Below are 21,935 nucleotides of genomic sequence, written 5' to 3'. Positions count from 1 at the left end.
CAAACAGACAAGGAGCTGCAAAGCGCTCGAGAATAGCGTGTTTTTTTTCTAACGCCATTTTAGGCGCGAAAAACGGGCGCCCAGCTCGGAGGGGCGCCCGTTTTTTTATCCTGTGGAAACTTGGGCCCCATAAATATCACAAGTATAAGTACATTCCGAAGGCTTTAAATTAAGGTAAATTTACTTACGCAGCATACTCATAAGGTAGAACAGATTCCACCGAGTCCAACCTGTTTACAAATAGTTCAATAGCACTCTGGAGGGGGACAAAGGAAAAAAATAAGCAATATTAAAAATTATTGCAGCTTTTCCTACTTTAAGTGTTGGAATGTACTTTTGGGGTGGACGGGGGAAGCATGAGCAGGCATCACGGAGACCTTTGTGTCGTGCAAAATAAGATATAGTAGGAGTTTAAGCAGCTGAAACATAGTGTAGTACCAGCACAATTTTTTAATACACAATGTTCAGTATCACTGGTCACTCCTGTTCCTCCATAATTCGCATTGCACTTTTTTCATGCCCAATATCAGTTAAACAATAGCATGACCCTGGCCCTTATTCCACATATCGGTACTGAATTATGACAAGTGCCAACACAAACGCTCCTCTTTCAGGAAGGATGACTGAAAAACAGTCTATTGAAAGAAGGCACAGATGTATCTGTGCTTGTATATAACTCTATACAGCCACCAGAGGGCTCATTCCCCGGAGTCCAAGGGATCTCATAATGGAGGCACACTGGAGACCTGAAATAAAAGACTACGGTCATACTTTACTTTGAGCTCAGTGTTCAGTCTGACTCTTTCTCCATACACTACAACTGGCGACGAGATACAGATAGCGACCCAAAGATGCAGAGAACAGTGGGCATCCTGGAGAAATTCTCGGAGGGAGACGATTGGGAAACTTTTGTGGAGCGACTCGACCAACACTTCGTGGCCAACGAGCTAGATGGGGAAGAGAGCACTGCCAAACGTAGAGCGATCCTCTTCACCGTCTGTGGGGCACCAATGTATGGCCTCATGAAGAATCTGCTCACTCCAGTGAAACCCACGGAGAAATCGTATGACGATTTGTGCACACTGGTCCGAGAGCATTTGAACCTGAAGGAAAGCGTTCTGATGGCGAGCTACAAAAGGTGTGAAGGCCAAGAAGTGACGAGTTATGTCGCCGAGCTAAGACGCCTTTGCAGGACATTGCGAATTTGAAGGACATTTGGAGCACATGCTCAGGGACTTTTTCGTACTTGGCATTGGCCATGAAACCATACTTCGCAAACTTTTGATTGTAGAGGCCCAACCTTGAGTAAGGCCATAGCGATAGCCCAGCGTTCATTGCCACCAGTGACAATACTAAGCAAATCTCTCAGCACACAAGTGCTGCAACAAGTACTGTGAACAAAGTGATGTTGTTTTTGAATCGTAACGGACAGGGCAGGTCACACATAGCTGCAGCTACACGTTCGCAGATGTCTCGGAGTCCACCATCAAGGGTGATGAATGCAAGGCCATTAACGCCTTGTTGGTGTTGCGGGGGTGATCATAGTTTCCATTCATGCCGATTCAAAGGATACATTTGCAAGGGCTGTGGAACAATGGGACACCTCCAATGAGTGTGCAGGCGAGCTGCTAGGCCTGCTAAACTTGAAAACTACCACGTTGCAGAGGAGGACAGATCTACGGAGGATCACGACAAAACAGAACCTCTGCTAAAGGAGGCAGAGGTACATGGGGTGCACACATTCACCAAGAATTATCCCCTGATAATTCTGAAGGTTAAACTAAATGGACTCCCGGTGTCAATGGAGCTGGACACAGGCAAAAAGACTTTTGAAAGATTGTGGTGCAACAAGGCCTCAAGGCCAGTCTTAACTCCAATTCGCACAAAACTGAACTTACAGTGCTACCAATAAAGGTCTCCTACGATGGAGCGGTGCACAAGCTACCACTCTGGGTGGTACCGGGCGATGGTCGCACACTGCTCGGCAGGAGCTGGCTGGGAAAGATACGCTGGAACTGAGACGACATCCAAGTGCTATCGCCCGCTGACGACACTTCGTGTGCACAGGTCTAAAACAAATTTCCTTCGCTGTTCGAACCAGGCATCGGGAAATTCCAAGGAACAAAAGTGCAGATCCACCTAATTCCGGGGACGCGACCCATCCATCACAAGGCGAGAGCAGTACCGTACATGATGAGAGAAAGGGTCGAAATTGAGCTCAACCGGCTACAAAGAGAGGGCATCATCTCACTGATCGAGTTCAGCGAGTGGGCCAGTCCTATTGTCCCAGTCCTCAAGAGAGACGGCACTGTCAGAATCTGTGGCGATTACAAAGTAACTATCAATCGTTTCTCCCTGCAGGACCAATACCCACTACCAAAAGCCGACGACCTCTTTGCAACTCTGGCGGGAGGAAAGACGTTCACGAAGCTGGATCTGACCTCAGCCTATATGACGCAGGAACTGGACGAATCATCAAAGGCCCTCACCTGCATCAACATGCCCAAAGGTCTTTTTGTTTATAACAGATGCCCGTTTGGAATCCGATCAGCGGCGGTGATATTCCAGAGAAACATGGAAAGTTTACTGAAGTCTGTCCCGCACGCTGTGGTCTTCCAGGATGACATCTTGGTCACAGGTTGGAACAGTCGAGCACCTGCAGAACCTGGAGGAGGCTCTTAGTCAGCTCAACCGTGTGGGGCTCAGGTTAAAACGCTCGAAGTGCGTTTTCCTGATGCCTGAAGTGGAGTTCTTGGGGAGGAGGATTGCGGCGGACGGCATCAGGCCCACCAACGTGAAGACGGAGACAATCGAGAACGCACCGAGGCCACAGAACGTGACGGAGCTGCGGTCGTTCCTGGGACTCTTGAACTACTTTGGTAACTTCTTATCGGGTCTCAGCACCCTGCTAGAACCACTACATGTCTTACTACAAAAAGGGGCGAATGGGTTTGGGGCAAAAGCCAAGAAAATGCCTTTGTAAAAGCGAGAAAATTGTTGTGCACAAACAAATTGCTTCTGTTGTATGATCCATGTAAGCGTTTGGTACTAGCATGTGATGCGTCGTCATATGGCGTTGGGTGTGTATTACAACAAGCTAATGATTTCGGGAAACTGTAACCGGTTGCTTATGCATCCAGGAATCTGTCTGAGGCCGAGAGAGCCTACAGCATGATTGAAAAAGAAGCGTTAGCGTGTGTCTATGGGGTAAAGAAAATGCATCAATTCCTGTTTGGGCTAAAATTCGAATTGGAAACTGACCATAAGCCATTTATATCCCTGTTTTCCAAGAGTAAAGGGATAAATACAAATGCATCGGCCCGCATCCAGAGATGGGCGCTCACCTTGTCCACATAGAACTACGCCATCCGCCACAGAAAACTGCACTGATACTCTCAGTAGGCTGCCATTGCCCACCACGGGGGTGGAAATGGCACAGCCCGCAGATCTAGCCATGGTTATGGAAGCATTTGAGAGTGAGCAATCACCCGTCACTGCCCGGCAGATCGAAACCTGGACAAGCCAGGACACCTTATTATCTCTAGTCAAAAGCTGTGTGCTTCACGGGAGCTGGTCAAGTGTCCCAGTGGAAATGCAGGAAGAGATAAAGCTGTTCCAGCGGCGCAAAGATGAAATGTTTATACAGGCAGACTGCCTCCTGTGGGGCAATCGAGTAGTGGTCCCCAAGAAACATAGAAACACAGAAAATAGGTGGAGTAGGCTATTCGGCCCTTCGAGCCTGCACCGCCATTCAAGAAGATCATGGCTGATCATTCACCTCAGTACCCCTTTCCTGCTTTCTCTCCATACCCCTTGATCCCCTTAGCTGCAAGGGCCATATCTAACTCCCTCTTGAATATATCCAATGTTGGGTGCGGGGGGAGTGTTCCCGGTGTTGGGTGGGTCCGGAGCCGGAAGGGGGCACGCTCTTAGGATGGGGGGGTGGGCTGTTTGGGGCTGGGATTGGGATAGACTTCTTCACTCGGGGAGTTGTTGGCCTGTGGGGTTCCCTGCCGCAGAGGGTTGTTGATGCCAGTTCATTGGATGTGTTCGGGAGTTGGATGTGGTCCTTTCGGCTGGGGGGGGGGGGGGGGGGGAGAGGGGGGGGTCGGGAGGTGTGGATGGGGAGGTGCTGGGGTGGGAGATCAGTCATGATCTTGTTGAATGGCGGTGCAGGCTCGAAAGGCCGAATGGCCTACTCCTGCACCTATTTTCTATGTTTCTATCTAACTGGCATCAACAACTCTCTGCGGTCGGGAATTCCACATGTTAACAACTCTCTGAGTGAAGAAGTTTCTCCTCACCTCAGTCCTAAATGGCCTACCCCTTATCCTAAGACTGTGTCCCTTGGTTCTGGACTTCCCCAACATCGGGAACATTCTTCCCGCATCTTAATCTGTCCCACCCAGTCAGAATCTTATACGTTTCTATGAGACCCCCTCGTCCTCCTTCTAAACTCCAGTGTATAAAGGCCCAGTTGATCCAGTATCTCCTCATATGTCAGTCCAGCTATCCCTGGAATCAGTCTGGTGAACCTTCGCTGCAATCCCTCAATAGCAAGAACGTCCTTCCTCAGATTGGGAGACCAAAACTGAACACAATATTCCAGGTGAGGCCTCACCAAGGCCCTGTACAATTGCAGTAAGACCTTCCTGCTCCAATACTCAATGCCATTTGCCTTCTTCACTGCCTGCTGTACCTGCATGCCAACTTACAATGACTGATGAACCATGACACCCAGGTCTCGTTGCACCTCCCCTTTTCCTAATCTGCCGCCATTCAGATAATATTCTGCCTTTGTGTTTTTGCAATCAAAATGGATAACCTCACATTTATCCACATTATACTGCATCTACCATGCATTTGCCCACTCACCTAACCTGTCCAAATCATCCTGCAGTCTCTTCGCATCCTCCTCACAGTTCACACCACCACCCAGTTTAGTGTACACTCAATTCCTTCATCCAAATCATATATATATATATTGTAAAGAGCTGGGGTCCCAGCACTGAGCCCTGCGGCACTCCACTAGTCACTGCCTCCCATTCCGAAAAGGACCCGTTTATCCCGACTCTCTGCTTCCTGTCTGCCAACCAATTCTCTATCCACGCCAGTACATTACCCGAATACCATGTGCTTTGATTTTGCACACCAATCTCTTATGTGGGACGTTGTCAAAGGCCTTTTGAAAGTCCAAATACACCACATCCACTGGTTCTCCCTTGTCCACTCTACTAGTTACATCCTCAAAAAATTCCAGAAGATTTGTCAAGCATGATTTCCCTTTCATAAATCCATGCTGACTTGGACTGATGTCAGGCTAACCGGTCTATAATTGCCCGTTTTCTCTTTCATTCCTTTTTTAAAAAGTAGTGTTACATTAGCTACCCTCCAGACCATAGGAACTGATCCAGAGTCGATAGACTGTTGGAAAATGATCACCAATACATCCACTATTTCTCGGGCCACTTCCTTAAATACTCTGGGATGCAGACTATCAGGCCTCGGGGATTTATCAGCCTTCAATCCCATCAATTTCCCCAACACAATTTCCTGCCTAATAAGGATATCCTTCAGTTCCTCCTTCTCACTAGACCCTCTGTCCCCTAGTACATCGGGAAAATTATTTGTGTCTTCCTTCGTAAAGACAGAAACAAAGTATTTGTTCAATTGGTCTGCCATTTCTTTGAAGGGCAGAGACACCTTCATCAATGACCTCCACAGTACCCACCCAGGCATCATAATGATGAAAGCGATAGCCAGATCCCATGTGTGGTGGCCCGGCATTGATGCGGACTTAAGAGTTCTGCATTCACAGATGTAATGCTTGCAGTTAAGCAATGTACCCAGGGAGGCGCCGATAAGTTTATGGTCTTGGCCCTCCAAACCGTGGTCTAGGGTATATATCGACTATGCAGGCCAGTTCTTGGGTAAACTGTTCCTTGTGGTTGTAGACGCGTACTCCAAGTGGATTGAATGTGAGATAATGTCAGCTAGCATGTCTGCTGCCACCACAAAGCCTGCGGTCCATGTTTGCCACATACGGCTTACTCGATGTCCTGGTTAGCGACAATGGGCCATGTTTTACCAGTGCTGAGTTCAAAGAATTTATGACCCGTAACGGGATCAAACATATCACATCTGCCCTGTTTAAACCAGCGTCCAATGGTCAGGCAGAGAGAGCAGTGCAAACCATCAAGCAAAGCTTGAAGAGGGTAACTGAAGGCTCACTGCAGACTCGCCTATCCCGAGTCCTACTTAGCTACCGCACGAGATCACACTCGCTCACTGGGATCCCACCTGCTGAACTGCTCATGAAAAGAGCACATAAGATAAGGCTCTTGTTAGTTCACCCTGATCTACATGAACAGGTAGAGAGCAGGCAGCTTCAACAAAGTGCATACCATGATAGCGCAAATGTGTCACACGAGATTGAAGTCAATGATCCTGTATTTGTATTAAATTATGGGCAAGGTCCCAAGTGGCTTCCCGGCACTGTCGTGGCCAAAGAGGGGAGCAGGGTGTTTCGGGTCAAACTTTCAAATGGACTCATTCACCGGAAACACTTGGACCAAATCAAACTCAGATTCACTGACTACCCTGAGCAACCCACCTTGGACCCTACGTTTTTTGATCCCCCAACACACGCACCAGTGGCAACCGACACCACGGTTGACCATGAAGCAGAACCCATTATCCACAGCAGCCCTGCAGGGCCCAACACATCAGGTAGCCCAGCGAGGGCCCAACAAATGACTCAACACCACCAGCCAGGGCAAGAAGGGCCCCAGATCAACTCACATTGTAATGAGTTGCACTATTGACTTTAGGGGGGAATGTTATGTATCTGGACTTGTACATACTCTGTACAGCCACCAGAGGGCTCATTCCCCGGAGTCCCAAGAGATCTCATAATCCCTTGAGACCACAGATATTTAAGGAGGCTTCACAGGTTGGAGAGGCACTCTGGAGACCTGCAATAAAAGACTACGGTCACACTTTACTTTGAGCTCACAGTGTTCAGTCTGACTCTTTCTCCATACACTACAGATACCAAGAGCTGCATTATTCACATAACATCTAAATGAGCTCCATACAGCTTTTACACACACAATTTTTAGAACAGAAAAAGGCCATTCATTTATGCTTCACACGAGCCTCATCCCACCCCTCTTCATCTCACCCCATCAACATATCTTTCTTTCCTTTCTCAAAGTGTTTATCCAGTTTCCCCTTAAATGCATCTATACTATTCATCTCAACCACTCCCTGTGGCAGCGAGTTCCACATTCTCACCACTCTCCGGGTAGAGAGGTTTCTCCTGAATTCCCAATTGGATTTATTGGTGACTACTTTATATTTATGGTCCCTAGTTTTGGTCTCTCCCACAAGCAGAACAACCAATTTCCCGTGGCTCCTCCGTTATTAAAAATAATGAAGACGTAACTAATGTTCACGTTAAGCTGCGCAGCCGCTGTGGAGGTCCTGTGCAGGTTGCTTACCAGCTTCACAATGGAAAACCGCGCACGAGCAGAAATTTAAAGCAGCCACGCACCCACAAACAATTAAAGGGAACATTGGACAGAACGTACTACTTTTCTAAACATGGGCACACCATGAGTCAAACTGTTCCACACTTTTAAAATGCAGAGAGCTTCAACTACAAACATTGCCACTTTGGAGGGGGGAGGGAATGAAGATAGTCAACGAGAGCGCACACGACTCTCTTTAAACCTGAGGGTTCTGTCTACTGAACTCGTCAGTTCGTATTCTGTGGTGAAGAGCTGCCCTTTGAGGTGGGAGCAGGAGGTTCCATGAATTGGCCTTACCCAAGACACTTGCTGTGACTGGAGCAGAAAACCCAGCCCCTGACCCTGTGTGTTGCACCAAGCCACCATCTTAACAATGGGACGCAATGCTGAAAATCTCTCACAACAATTCTTTCTTCGCATAACTAATACTTCAAATTACCAGAAAGTCAAAACAAACTTTCATACAGCTGGCTTATTGTTTAGAAATATGCTGAATCTAGCATTACAAAAATATTATCAAGTAAAAAAAACAATCACAACAGACAAATCCAATTTGCCACAAGAACCTTGACCCAGTGTCAAATTGTTCAGAAAAAGACAGCCATCTGCCTGAAGCTGAACCTGTACCATTTACATAGAAACATAGAAACATAGAAAATAGGTGCAGGAGCAGGCCGTTCAGCCCTTCTAGCCTGCACCGCCATTCAATGAGTTCATGGCTGAACATGAAACTTCAGTACCCCCTTCCTGCTTTCTCGCCATAACCCTTGATCCCCCGAGTAGTAAGGACTTCATCTAACTCCCTTTTGAATATATTTAGTGAATTGGCCTCAACTACTTTCTGTGGTAGAGAATTCCACAGGTTCACCACTCTCTGGGTGAAGAAGTTTCTCCTCATCTCGGTCCTAAATGGCTTACCCCTTATCCTCAGACTGTGACCCCTGGTTCTGGACTTCCCCAACATTGGGAACATTCTTTCTGCATCTAACCTGTCTAAACCCGTCAGAATTTTAAACGTTTCTATGAGGTCCCCTCTCATTCTTCTGAACTCCAGTGAATACAAGCCCAATTGATCCAATCTTTCTTGATAGGTCAGTCCCGCCATCCCGGGAATCAGTCTGGTGAACCTTCGCTGCACTCCCTCAATAGCAAGAATGTCCTTCCTCAAGTTAGGAGACCAAAACTGTACACAATACTCCAGGTGTGGCCTCACCAAGGCCCTGTACAACTGTAGCAACACCTCCCTGCCCCTGTATTCAAATCCCCTCGCTATGAAGGCCAACATGCCATTTGCTTTCTTAACCGCCTGCTGCACCTGCATGCCAACCTTCAATGACTGATGTACCATGACACCCAGGTCTCGTTGCACCTTCCCTTTCTCGTTGCACCTCACCCTACCTACACAGTGTACTGCAACACAAAATCAGTACACGATCAAACAGATTCAGGACTCCCTACGAGGCAAATAGACCAAAGTATCAAGTTTAAACCAGGACCTGTGTTGTTAGCTGATCATACCTGCGCTATGTTACTGCAGCTACAATTGGTCCAAATGCCCCATCCTCCCGCTGGGTTAGGAACGAGTTTGATAACTTCCTGACACCTCGTCACACTCAAAATATGAAGAGTGGCCATTGGGTGCGGTTACATCGGGTGGTGCAGAATCAAATTCCAGCAAGGAATCAATGCTCAAAAGAGAAAAAAATCTCTCGAGCCCAATATGATAAAGGATTACTACGACCATTTTCATGAATGGATTGAAAATCTAAGATGTTACATTTCCGTTTCGATAGATTAGATTACAAATAATTGATTAACGAAGTTTTGTCTTTTTTCTACTTTAAGCATTTAAAGGACTATTCCAAGGCAAAATCTTGAAAAGGATTTAATCAGTAATTATAGAAAATAATTCTTCACATATACCTAAATGAAACTTATTTTTGCAGTTAGTCTCCCCCGACTGCCACTGAAGAGAAACACCCTAGAGTGACTGTGCTCACAGAGTGGTTCACAGAGCGGCTGTTCTCAGAGCTCAGGTCACATTCCAGACTAATACATTTGCAGCGTTATGCTGGGCATACATTTAATTTTTATCACAATGAGATTAAGCTGCAATTTACTATTAAAAAAAAGTGTTTCAATTACTCATTCTGAAAGGCACTCAGATCTCATGGAAGCATCCCACAAGGGGAAGCTCATGATAAACTTGGGAGACTTTGAAAGATATTCTCCCCTGGTTGGCCTGCATATCCATTCAGTTCCTTACACTCAATTCTTTCTATGTCTTAAACTGCAAATGTCAGTTTAGCTCAGTGGTATCACTCATGCTTCAGAGTCAGAAGGTTGTGTGTTGAAGGGTCTTGAGCACATATTCTAGGCTGACATGTCAGTGCAGTCCTGAGGGAGGGATTGCATTGGTGGAGATGCTGCTTTTCGGATGAAACATTACACCAACGTCCCATTTGTCTGTTCAGGTTGTACGTAAAAGATACCAAGACACCATTTAAGGAAGAGCAGGGATTTCTCTTGGTATCCCGGTCGCAATCTATCCTTCAACCATCCACGAAGCAGATTAACTAGCTGGACACTTATCTCATTCCTGTTTATGTGACCTTGCTGTGCACAAACTTCTTGCCGCATATGAAAAGATACTTACGGCACTTCAAAAGTAATTTATTGGCTTTGGGACATCCTAAGAATGTTAAAGGTTGTATATAAATGCAAGTTCCTTCTTTATTCCAGTCTTGTGAATGCAAGTCCAATTGCACGTCTCTTGCTACTGTATGCCAAGCATCCTGCAGTTGGATGTATACAAAATTAACACCATTTTTTAATCAATGTTTGGTGCAGCTCTCACTGCAAATATGTGTTAATTTGTATTCATTTCATTTTTTTTAAATAACTATAGTCTGTGCATAAACAAGCAGAATTAGAATGTGTTAAAGCACCAAAAAGGTGAGCTGTATATGTTTTATGAGTCACCAATTTTTGTCATCTGATACACAGCACCGATTTTAAGTATAAGTGGCATAATTCAGAAAACATGAACCACAGCTGCAGGGTAATGGATCTCAAACTGGAGGAAGTCAATAAGGGAAAATTGGGACGTGTCGGGTAGGTAGTTTGGATCAACTAGCATCAGCATCAGGTTAAAATGCTGATTAATTAAAGTTGGCTTTTATTACAAGAGGATTTGAGTACAAGAGTAAAGACGTCTTACTGCAATTATATTGGGCCTGGTGAGACCACACCTGGAGTATTGTGTACAGTTTTGGTCTCCTTACCTAAGGAAGGATATATTTGCCATTGAGGGAGTGCAACAAAGATTCACCAGACTGATTCCTGGGATGGGGGGATTGTCCTATGAGAGATTGAGTAGACTAGGCCTAATTCTCTAAAGGTTAGAAGAATGAGAGGTAATCTCATTGAAACATACAACATTCTTACAGGGCTTGACAGGGTAGATGCAGGGGAGGATATTTCCTGGCTTGGGAGTCTGGAACCACAGGTCACAGTCCCAGAATAAGGGATCGGCCATTTATGACTGAGATGAGAAGAAATTGATTCACTCAGAGGGTGGTGAATCTTTGGAATTCTATACCCCAGAGGGCTGTGGATGCTCAGACTTTGAGTATATTTAAGACAGAGAGATATTTTGGATATTAAGGAAATCAAGGGATATGGGGATAGTGCAGGAAAGTAGAATTGAGGGAGAAAATCAGCCATGATCTCATTAAATGGTGGAGCAGGCTCGAGGGGCCGAATGGCTTACTCCTGCTCCTAATTCTTATGTTCTTAATGTTCGCAGATCTTTAATAGTATTGCTCAGTGAGTAATTCTGTTTTATAATAATAGGAGCGTTAGCAACCAAATGTGATGGCAAGAGTGTTACAAGAGTGACACTTACAGGAAGTGCGCACTATACACAAGACTTGTGTTCTTGTCCAGACGGACAATCACTCCACCATTGGAGGCCCTGCCTTCAGCTGCCTTGGCTCCAAATTCTGGAATCCCCTCACTAAACCTCGCTCTCCTCCTTAAAACCTACCTCTAACGGCCCAGTATCTCCTTATGTGGCTCGGCGTCAAATTTTATTTGATAACCTTGGAATGTTTTACTATGTTAAAGGCATTATATTAATGCAAGCTGCTGTTGTTCTTGAGCAATTTTATTGCTTTTGGGTCCTTCGTATGCTATCTACACATCCAAGGATTAACAACTTTGGAGTTCCTGGTCATTAAATAAGTGGCGATGAATTGTTGTTTTTTTAAAATTAAGTATAAAGATAAAGGGGACAAAATTTCCTCTTGCTGCGATTGGGGGCAGCAACCTTCCAGGGCTGGAACTGTTATCTCCCGGTGCGGAATTCCCGCCCCCGAAACGGAATTGGGCTGTACACCCCTCAAAGAAAGCGGAGCGCTGTCTATGGCATTCCGCTTCCTCGGAGGGGCACTCCTGGGACGGAAGCGCGGCGCTGCGGAGCCTCTGCATAGCACTGATGTGCTACAACGTCCCTTCCCCTTCTTTTAAAGGGGAGGGCCACTGCGCACTTTGCAGGTCCTTCAGCGACCAGCCACTGGGCCACGATCTACCAGGCCAGCAGCCCAGCACCAAAAACGGGAGTGCCGGGCTGCATGACAGCAGCCCGGTCGATGAGAGGGCCGCCATTGTCGACCTAATGCAAGGGGTGCCCCAGCGGCGGATGTTCGCTAGCTTCGCAACCCACGAAGTAGCCGCAGACATCTGCCCGTGCCAGCCTAGGGCGCAGTTTCCCCCGCGGGGCGCAAAGCTGTCAGAGCAGAGCAGTAAGGGGTCGGTGCGCACGGCTATGACGTCATTGTGGGGTGTACGCTGGCCCGGAGCACGGTTCTACTGGGACTGCGGTCCCCAAACCTCCGGGGCAATTCCCTGGGAGCCGCTATCACCTCCTCTCGCCTGGGCGATAAATCCATTGCGCCTCCCGGAGACGTTAACGGGGCTATAAAAAGGGGCAATTTCAGCCCCAAAATATCTTCGCTTACAGCCTAATTCAACTATTACCTTCACTCAAGTTTCCCAATACTGAGCAACAGCAGGTGGGAGAGGGGTAAAGGGGGAGTGATACAAGGGGTAATAGTTGCCTTTAACCTATCCTTTTACCACTGGCGAGAATAACCTCATAATTGTGTAAATTGTCTCAATTGGTAGCACTCTTGCCTCAGTCAGAAGGTTGTTGGTTCAAAGTCCCATTCCAGGACTTGAGCTTGAAACTTCACTGTAGTACTGAGGAAGTGCAGCATTGTTGGATGAATCAAATGGATTTGTTGTCATAATTTTATCACAGCAAACTACATACATACATTTAAAAATATGACAACGCTTGATCTATCTTTCTCCTCAGTGTGTATTTTCAAAATGTTGTGTTTTATTCTGACAATTTATTACATAAGATATACAGCACAGAAACAGGTCATTCAACCCAACCAGTCCATGGCAGCATTTATGCTCCACTCGAGCCTCCTCCCGTCTTTCCTCATCTAAACCTATCAGCATAACCCTCTATTCCCTTCTCCCTCCTATGCTTATCTGGCTGCCCCTTAAATGCATCTATACTAATTGCTTGAACCACTCCCTGTGGTAGCGAGTTCCATATTCTCACTACTCGCTGGGTAAACAAATTTCTTCTGAATTCCCAATTTGATTTCAGACCTCTATCTCCTTTTTATAATATGGCGACCAGAATTGTGCAGTACTCTAAGTGTGGTCTAACCAAGGTTCGATACAAGTTTAGCATAACTTCTCTACTTTTCAATTCTATCCTTCTAGAAATAAACCCTACTGCTTGGTTTGCTTTTTTATGGCCTTATCGGAAGGCCATATCTGAAGTGAAATACAAAATACATTATTCTCTTCCAGGAAACACAGTTCAAACAATAACAAATCCCATATTCTCCAAGAGTTCTGGCATATTTCTAACACATCCACACTCACCCCTACGGTTTTGGATTACAATTAATCCAACTGAAATATCTCAAGAAAAAACACATTAATAATACCAGTGACAGAATTCTTTCAAAAGGAACAAAGAAAGAGCTTGGCGAAAAGACAAATGAGAAAATTATAAAAGATAAAATGTCACTGTTCTTAAAAGTATCATTGTCAGAAGTGACAGGAAAAAAAACTAGATGCAAGCCATTAAATAGTTTACCTTCCTAACATGGATACAGTTTTATTAATGTAATCTTAGTGATATCTGATTGACGAAAGCCATGAAATTACCCCTTAAAAGCTGTAAAGTGCTTTGGGACAACCTGCGGTCATGAAGGACGCTATATAAATGCAAGCCTTTCTTGCTATTCGTGTGATTTCTGAAAGCACTGCTCTAAGGGTGGTGAAATGACTATCCCTACCAGACTCCACCATTTGTTATTTTGCTTTAACTTTCGTACCCTCTTCAAATGATCCTGTAACCAATAGCGTACAACCCATGTTTTAATCTATAATCTAACAACACATCATGCCAATACTGGCTCTTTGAAAGAGCTATCCGATTAGACTCATCCCTGCGTCCTGTTTTTTTCCCATAGCCCGACAAATTTGTATCCAATTCACTTTTGAAATACCTTAACTATTACTAATTTAATTTACAGGCGTCTCCTGCCCATTGTTAACAATGTTGACGAACTGGTTCATCAGACTAATCTGTGAATGCACTTTTCTTCCCCTTCACTTCCTCCTCCCACCGACTCGCTTACATCACTAAATTAAACCCAATCCACTGCTTACAATCATAGAAAGAAAAAGAGGGGACACATTTATACTGCGCCTTTCACGACCTAAAGATGCCCCAAAGTGCTTTAAAGCCAATGAAGTACTTTTGAAGTGCAGTTACTGTTGTAATGTCGGAACCGCTGCAGCAAATTTGCGCACCCCCTCTTGACTCCAAGCCGCTCACACCATCTCACCCCTTCCCGCTACCTCCCCCCACCCCTACTGCCCTCTCTCTCTCACACCAACTCCTCTCTCCTTCCCCTCACCCCCCCCTTCTCTCACTCTCACCCTATCCCTCACCCCCTTCTCTCACCCTACCCCTCTTCTCTCACCCTCACCCTACCCCTCTCATCCCTTGCCCCCTACCCCTCTCTTCATCACCGCCCACACCCTACCGCTCTCTCTCACGCTTCACACCCTCACCCCCTACTGTTCTCGCCATCACCGCCCACACCCTACCCCCCTCTCTCATCCCTTGCATCCCCCTCATCCCTCTCTCACCCCCCTCTAACACCACTCACGCTCTCTCTCACCCCGTCTCCCCAACTCCTACCCTCTCAGCCCTCACCCCAGTCTCACCCTCACGCCCATCCCTCACTCACCCCATCTCCCCTGCTCCTACCACCTCTCACTCTCTCATCCCTCACCCCCACTCCCCTGTCTCACCCTCACGCCCATCCCTCACTCACCCCCTCTCTCACCCCGTCTCCCCTACTCCCTCTCACCCCCTCTTTCCTTCCTGAGGCCTAGGGCCGGTGCCCCGGGAGACTGTCCTGGGCCCGCTCACCTTGCACTCGGCGGCTTCCGTCTCGCAGAAGCTGACCGGCGCCAGGCCCGGCAGGTAGAAGCTCGAAGCGGCTCCGAGCGCGGCCGCCACTAGCGCCAGCACCGGGAAAGGAGAGCTCCGGCCGCCCATCGCCACCGCCATCCGTCCGTCAGCTGCCGCCGTGAGCCTCCGTTCCCGCCCCGCCCCACGTCATACGTCACAAACAAGACACGTCACCCGCCACCCCACACTGCATCCTAGGATACTGGACGAGTCCTCCGGCCCGGGAGTCTGCCACTGGAGAGAAATGGTGGAAAAATGCCGTGGAGCTAATTGGACCGCTCCGCCAAAGAGCAGCCACGGCCATGCTGTACCGCTTCTATCATTCTATTCGCAATTGAAATTGCAATGGAACGAACTTGCACTCATTGCAAAGACCATAAGAACATAAGAAATAGGAGCAGGAGTAGGCCACCTGGCCCCTCGAGACTGCTCCACCATTCAATAAGATCTTGGCTGATCTGATCATGGACTCAGCTCCACTTCCCTGCCCGCTCCCCATAACCCTTGACTCCCTTATCGCACAAAAATCTGTCTATCTCCACCTTAAATATATTTAATGACCCAGCCGCCACAGCTCTCCGGGGCAGAGAATGCCTAAGATTCATGACCCTATGAGAGAAGAAATTCCTCCTCATTTCCGTTTGAAATGGGCGACCCCTTATTCTGAGACTTTGCCCCCTGGTTTTATATTCCCCAATGAGGGGAAACAACCTCTCAGCATCTACCCTGTCGAGCCCCCTCAGAATCTTACACGTTTCAATTAGATCACCTCTCATTTTTCTAAACTCCAATGAGTGTAGGCCCAACCTGCTCACCCTTTCTTCATATGACAACCCCTTCATCTCAGGAATTAACCTAGTGAACCTTCTCTGAACTGCCTGCAATGCAATGCCGTCCGGCAGTCGTCAGCTCCTGTCATGACTCCATCTCGCAGCATGCTACCCGTCACCACCTCAGTAAAACCCCAACACTGCACGAGATAGAAGAAGTCATCAGACAACTTAAGAACAACAAGGCTACAGGAGCAGATGGAATCCCTGCTGAAGCACTAAAGTATGGTGGAGAGGCACTGTTGGCACAAATACATGACCTCATCTCTTTCATCTGCAGGGAGGAGAGCATGCCGGGAGATCTCAGAGATTTAGTGATCGTGACCATCTTTAAAAAAGGGGACAAGTACGACTGGCAACTACAGAGGAATCTCCCTGCTATCAGCTACTGGGAAAGTTGTCGCTAAAGTCCTCCTCAACCATCTTCTCCCTGTGGCCGAGGAGCTCCTCCTGGAGTCGCAGTGCAGATTTTGTCCCCTACGGGGCACAACGGACATGATTTTTGCAGCACACCAGCTGCAGGAAAAATGCAGGGATTAGCCCTGAAACATGGCCTTCTTCGACCTTACAAAGGCCTTTGACACTGTCAACCGTGAGGGTCCATAGAGCGTCCTCGTCCGTTGCAGATGTCCCCAAAAGTTTGTCAACATCCTCCGCCTGCTCCACGATGACATGCAGGCCGTGATCCTTACCAACGGATCCATTACAGACCCAATCCACATCCGGACCGGGGTCAAACAGGGCTGCGTCATCGCCCCAACCCTCTTCTCAATCTTCCTCGCTGCCATTCTCCACCTCACAGCCAACAAGCTCCCCACTGGAGTGGAACTAAACGACAGAACCAGTGGGAACCTGTTCAACCATCGCCATCTCCAGGCCAGGTCCAAGACCACCCCAACCTCTGTCATCGAGCTACAGTGCGCGGATGACGCCTGCGTCTGCGCACATTCAGAGGCTGAACTCCAGGACATAGTCAACATATTTACTGAGGTGTACGAAAACAATGTGGACTATTTCCCATATCTCGGGAGCCTCTTATCAACAAGAGCAGACATTGATGACGAGATTCAACCACCTCCAGTGCAGCTTTCGACCGCCTGAGGAAAAGAATGTTCGAAGACCAGGCCTTCAAATCTGCCACCAAGCTCAAGGTCTACAGGGCTGTAGTAATACCCACCCTCCTGTATGGCTCAGAGTCTTGAACCATGCACAGTAGACACCTCAAGTCGCTGGAGAAATACCACCAACTATGTCTCCGCAAAAATCTACAAATCTTCTGAGAGGACAGACACGCCAACATTAGTGTCCTCGACCAAGCCAACATCCCCAGCATTGAAGCACTGACCATACTTGATCAGCTCCGCTAGGCAAGCCATATTGTCCGCATGCCAGACACGAGACTCCCAAAGCAAAGGCTCTACTTGGAACTCATTCACGGCAAATGAGTCAAAGGTGGGCAGAGAAAACGTTACAAGGACATACTCAAAGCCTCCCTGATAAAGTGCAATATCCCCACCGACACCTGGGAATCCCTGGCCAAAGACTGCCCTAAGTGGAGGAAGTGCATCCGGGAGGGCGCTGAGCACCTCGAGTCTCATCGCCGAGAACATGCAGAAATCAAGCGCAGGCAGCAGAAAGAGCGTGCAGCAAATCTGTCCCACCCTCCTTTATCCTCAACGACTATCTATTCCACCTGTGACGGACTGTGGCTCTCGTATTGAACTGTTCAGCCACCTAAGGACTCATTTTAAGAGTGGAAGCAAGTCTTCCTCGATTCCAAGGGACTGCCTATGATGATGATCCCTCCTTAAATAAGGAGACTAAAACTGTACACAATACTCCAGGTGTGGTCTCACCAACGCCCTGTACAGTTGTAGCAGGACTTTCCTACTTTTATACTCCATTCCCCTTGCAATAAAGCCAACATTCCATTTGCCTTCCAAATTACTATTGCATGCTAACTTTTTGTGTTTCATGTACAAGGACCCCTAGATCCCTCTGTACTGTAGCATTTTGTAATCTTTCCCCATTTAAATAATTTGCTTTTTTATTTTTCTTACCAAAGTGGATAACCTCACATTTTCCCACATTATACTCCATCTGCCAAATTTTTGCCCACTCACTTAGCCTATCTATATCCCTTTGTAGATTCTTTGTGTCCTCCTCACAACTTGCTTTCACACCTATCTTTGTAGCATCAGCAAACTTGTCTACATTACACTCGGTCCCTTCATCCAAGTCATTAATATAAATTGTAAATAGTTGCAACCCCAGCATTGATCCCGATAGCACCCCACTAGTTAGTTTGCCAACTTGAAATGACCCATTTATCCCAACTCTCTGTTTTCTGTTAGTTAGCCAATCCTCTATCCATGCTAATATATTACCCCCCAACCCTGTGAGCTCTTGTGCAGTAACCTTTTATGTGGCACCTTATCGAATGCTTTCTGGAAATCCAAATATATGACATCTACTGGTTCCCCTTTATCCACCCTGCTCAGTACATCCTCAAAGAACTCCAGCAACTTTGTCAAACATGATTTCCCTTTCATAAAACCATGCTGACTCTGCTTGACTGCATTATGATTTTCTAAATATCCTGCTACTACTTTCTTAATGATGGACTCCCAACATTTTCCCAATGGCAGATGTTAGGCTAACTGGTCTATAGTTTCCTGCTTTCTGTCTCCCTCCTTTCTTAAATAGGAGTGTTACATTTGCGGGACCTCTCCAGAATCGAGGGACTTTTGGTGTATTACAACCAATGCATCCACTATCTCTGCAGCCACTTCTTCTAAGACCCTAGGATGCAGGCCATCAGGTCCAGGGGACTTGTCCACCTTTAGTCCCATTAATTTGCCTAGCACTTTCCTCTAATGATAGTAATTGTTTTAAGTCCCCCACCCCATTCCCTGTTCAAAGTCTCCACCAGTTCCTTGATTCCCATGATTAATTTCCCAGTTTCATCCTCTAAAGGACCAATGTTTAATTTAGCTATTCGCTTCCTTTTTATATACCTGCAGAAGCTCTTACTATCTGTATATTTCTTGCTAGTTTATTCTCATAAGCTATCTTATCTTTATCATTTTTTTAGTCGTCCTTTGATGGTTTCTAAAAATTTCCCGATTCTCTGGCCTTCCATTGTTCATTGCAATATTGTAAGCCTTTGTTTTCAATTTGATATCGTCCTTTGTTGTTGTTTGAGGACAAGAACATCAAGGTCACAGGTACCGAGACTGCTCATTAGAAGAAAGACTTGGATTTATATAGTTCCTTCCTTATCCTCAGGACATTCCAAAGCACTTCACAGCCAATGAAGTACTGTTTTATTGATGTTGATTGAGAGATAAAATTGTCCAGGACTCCAATGAGAACTCCCTGCTCTTCTTCGAAATAGTAGCCATGGGATCTGTTATGTCCACCTGAGAGAGCAGACAACACCTCGGATTAATATCTCATCCGAAAGACTGCACCTCGACAGTGCAGCCCTCCCACTGGAGGTCGAAGATCAGCCATGATCTTGTTGAATGGCAAAGCAGGCTCAAGGAGCCGAATGGCCTACTCCTGCTCCTATTTGTTACATTTTTGTGTTCAAACCGAATATATGCCATCCAGAGCAGAAAGTAAACAGCGATGACAAAGAATAATTCCACATCTGTAAATCTCTCCAGTTGCAAAGTTCACCGGAAGAACTGAAAAGCGAGATGCTCACACATTTACCTTCCTGCCTACAGCGGCTGGTTTGTTGCTGGTACACAATATCCTTCCCCTTGTATACGAAGACTTGTAGCTGCTCCTCATCCAGAGCCACACTGCGACCTCACTTCAATGTTGTGCAACAGGCAAATATACTGCTATAGTTTTGCAACTTTGACTGTGTCATAATTAAAGCCCTTCCTTGATTATCAGAGCATGTAAATAAAATGCTGAGGCTGCTCAGCAAGTCAGACAGCTTCTGTGAACAGAGTTAACATTTCAGGTCGATGGTGTTTTGTCAAAACTGGAAAAATGTGCGAGTCTAGATGGGGTAGACGAAAAAAGTGATCTCGCACAGAGAGAGAGAGCTAAGGGGCGGTGGGGGGAGAGAGCTTGGGGGTGGAGAGAGAGCTAAGTGGGGGAGAGAGCTTGGGGGGGCAGAGAAATTGAGAGCTTGTGGCGGGGGGAGAGAGAGAGCTGGGGGGAGAGAAAGAATTTGGGGGAGAGGGCTTGGGGGGGAAAGAGAGAGACCTTGTGGGGAGAGAGAGAGAGCTTGGGGCGGGGGGGGGGGGGGGAGAGAGAGAAACCATGGGAGGAGAGAAGAGAGCTGGGGAGAGAGAGAGAGCTTGGGGAGAGAGAGAGAGACAGCTTGGGAGGAGAGAGAGTTTGGGGGGAGAGAGAGAGAGAGAGCGAGCTTAGGGGGAGAGAGAGAGCGAGCTTGGGGAGAGCGAGCTTGGGGGGGAGAGAGAGCTTGGGGAGAGAGAAAAAGTTTGGGAGGAGAGGGCTTGGGGGGAAAGAGAGAGAGCTTGGGGAGAGAGAGAGCATGTGGGGAGAGAGAGAGCTTGGGGCGGGGAGGAAAGAGAGAAACCATGGGAGGAGAGAAGAGAGCTGGGGGGAGAGAAAGAGTTTGGGGGGTGTCATGTATTCAACTATCATTGTAACCCATGTATAAGCTAACCTAAGTTGCACACCTTGAGAACATTGACCACAAGGGGTGAACTTGTGGGAGACACTCCTAACCTGGACTTTCAGGTATGAAAGGGGAAGGACCACCCACCTTCATCGCTTGAGGTCTTGGTAATAAAGATAACTGGTCACAGAGTGACCTTCTCTCAAGTATGGGCCTCGTGTGCATTTATACTGTATAGTAAGGACATATCATTGGCGACGAGAAACTGGGCTTTAAACCAAGCGAGCATGGCCACTAACAGCACAGAAGAGAGGTACTGTGTTGGTGATGATTGGGATGACTTTATTGAGAGACTACAGCAAAGTTTTGTCACTAAGGAATGGTTGGGACAGGATTCGGCTGACAAACGCAGGGCTCATCTCCTGACGGTTTCTGGATCCAGGACGTACTCCCTGATGAAGGATCTTCTAGCGCCAGAGAAGCCGGCGGACAAGACGTTCGAAGAGCTCAGTAAGTTGATCGGGGAACACCTTAAACCGGCAAGCAGCATGCACATGGTGAGACACCGGTTTTACATGCACCGGCGGCGAGAAGGGCAAAACGTTCCAGACTTCGTGGCAGATCTCCGGCGACTGGCGAGTCTATGTAAGTTCACAGATGCATGCAGAGCGGAGATGCTGCGAGACTTTTTTATTGAGGGCATCGGGCATGCTGGGGTTTTCAGGAAACTGATTGAGACCGAAGACTTGACCTTGGAAGCGGCGGCTCTGATAGCCCAGACATTTATCTCAGGGGAGGAAGAGACCAGAATGATGTATGACAAAAATCTTGGCTCAAATGCGGCAAACGACCAGGGAGTCAATATTGTGAACGCGGCACACAATTCTCTAGGCAGACAAGGGCAATTGTTCATGCCCCAGCATGTCGTCGAACCCAAAGGGGGAATTCAACAGAAACAATGGCTAGCTGAACAGCGATTCATGCCATCGCAATGGACAATGCGGCCAGTAATGGGGCCATCAACACCTGTTAATGGGGCGCTTAAGGACAGTTACAGAGACAGTCAGAGACGATCGATTGGTAATGGACCTTTTATTTCCAACAACGGGCCCTCCAGCTCATGCTGGAGGTGTGGAGGCAAACATCCAGCTAGAGCTTTCAGGTATCAGCACTATACTTGCAGAAACTGCAATGTCAGCGGTCACTTGGCACGTATGTGCAGGAAGCCTGCAGCCAGGTTGATGTACGAGGAGGACGGGCCCGATGTAAGCCCTACGAGGCCAAATGAATACTGGGGGAAATCGCTGGAAGCTGAAGTTCAGCGAGTTCATGTGGAGCACATATACAGTTCATATACCAGGACGCCACCGATAATGATGAAAGTGCTC

At 47.2% G+C, this 21,935-nt stretch overlaps 1 protein-coding gene across 1 annotated transcript in view; it reads right to left on the bottom strand.

Moving 5' to 3' along the window:
* tm9sf2 (transmembrane 9 superfamily member 2) overlaps positions 1-15,264 on the bottom strand; it is an 84,437-nt gene extending 69,173 nt beyond the window's left edge. The window contains exons 1-2 of the mRNA XM_070891775.1: positions 15,070-15,264; positions 189-256 (exon numbers count right to left, since the gene is read on the bottom strand). Coding sequence (XP_070747876.1) covers positions 189-256; positions 15,070-15,210 — 209 coding nt within the window. The 5' untranslated portion in view covers positions 15,211-15,264. The remainder of the gene's footprint in view (positions 1-188; positions 257-15,069) is intronic.
* Between the last annotated feature and the right edge of the window lie 6,671 nt (positions 15,265-21,935).

The sequence above is a fragment of the Pristiophorus japonicus genome, chromosome 10 (genome assembly GCF_044704955.1).
Source record: "Pristiophorus japonicus isolate sPriJap1 chromosome 10, sPriJap1.hap1, whole genome shotgun sequence".
Taxonomy (NCBI): Eukaryota; Metazoa; Chordata; class Chondrichthyes; family Pristiophoridae; genus Pristiophorus; species Pristiophorus japonicus.
This window is presented reverse-complemented; position numbering and strand designations above follow the sequence as displayed.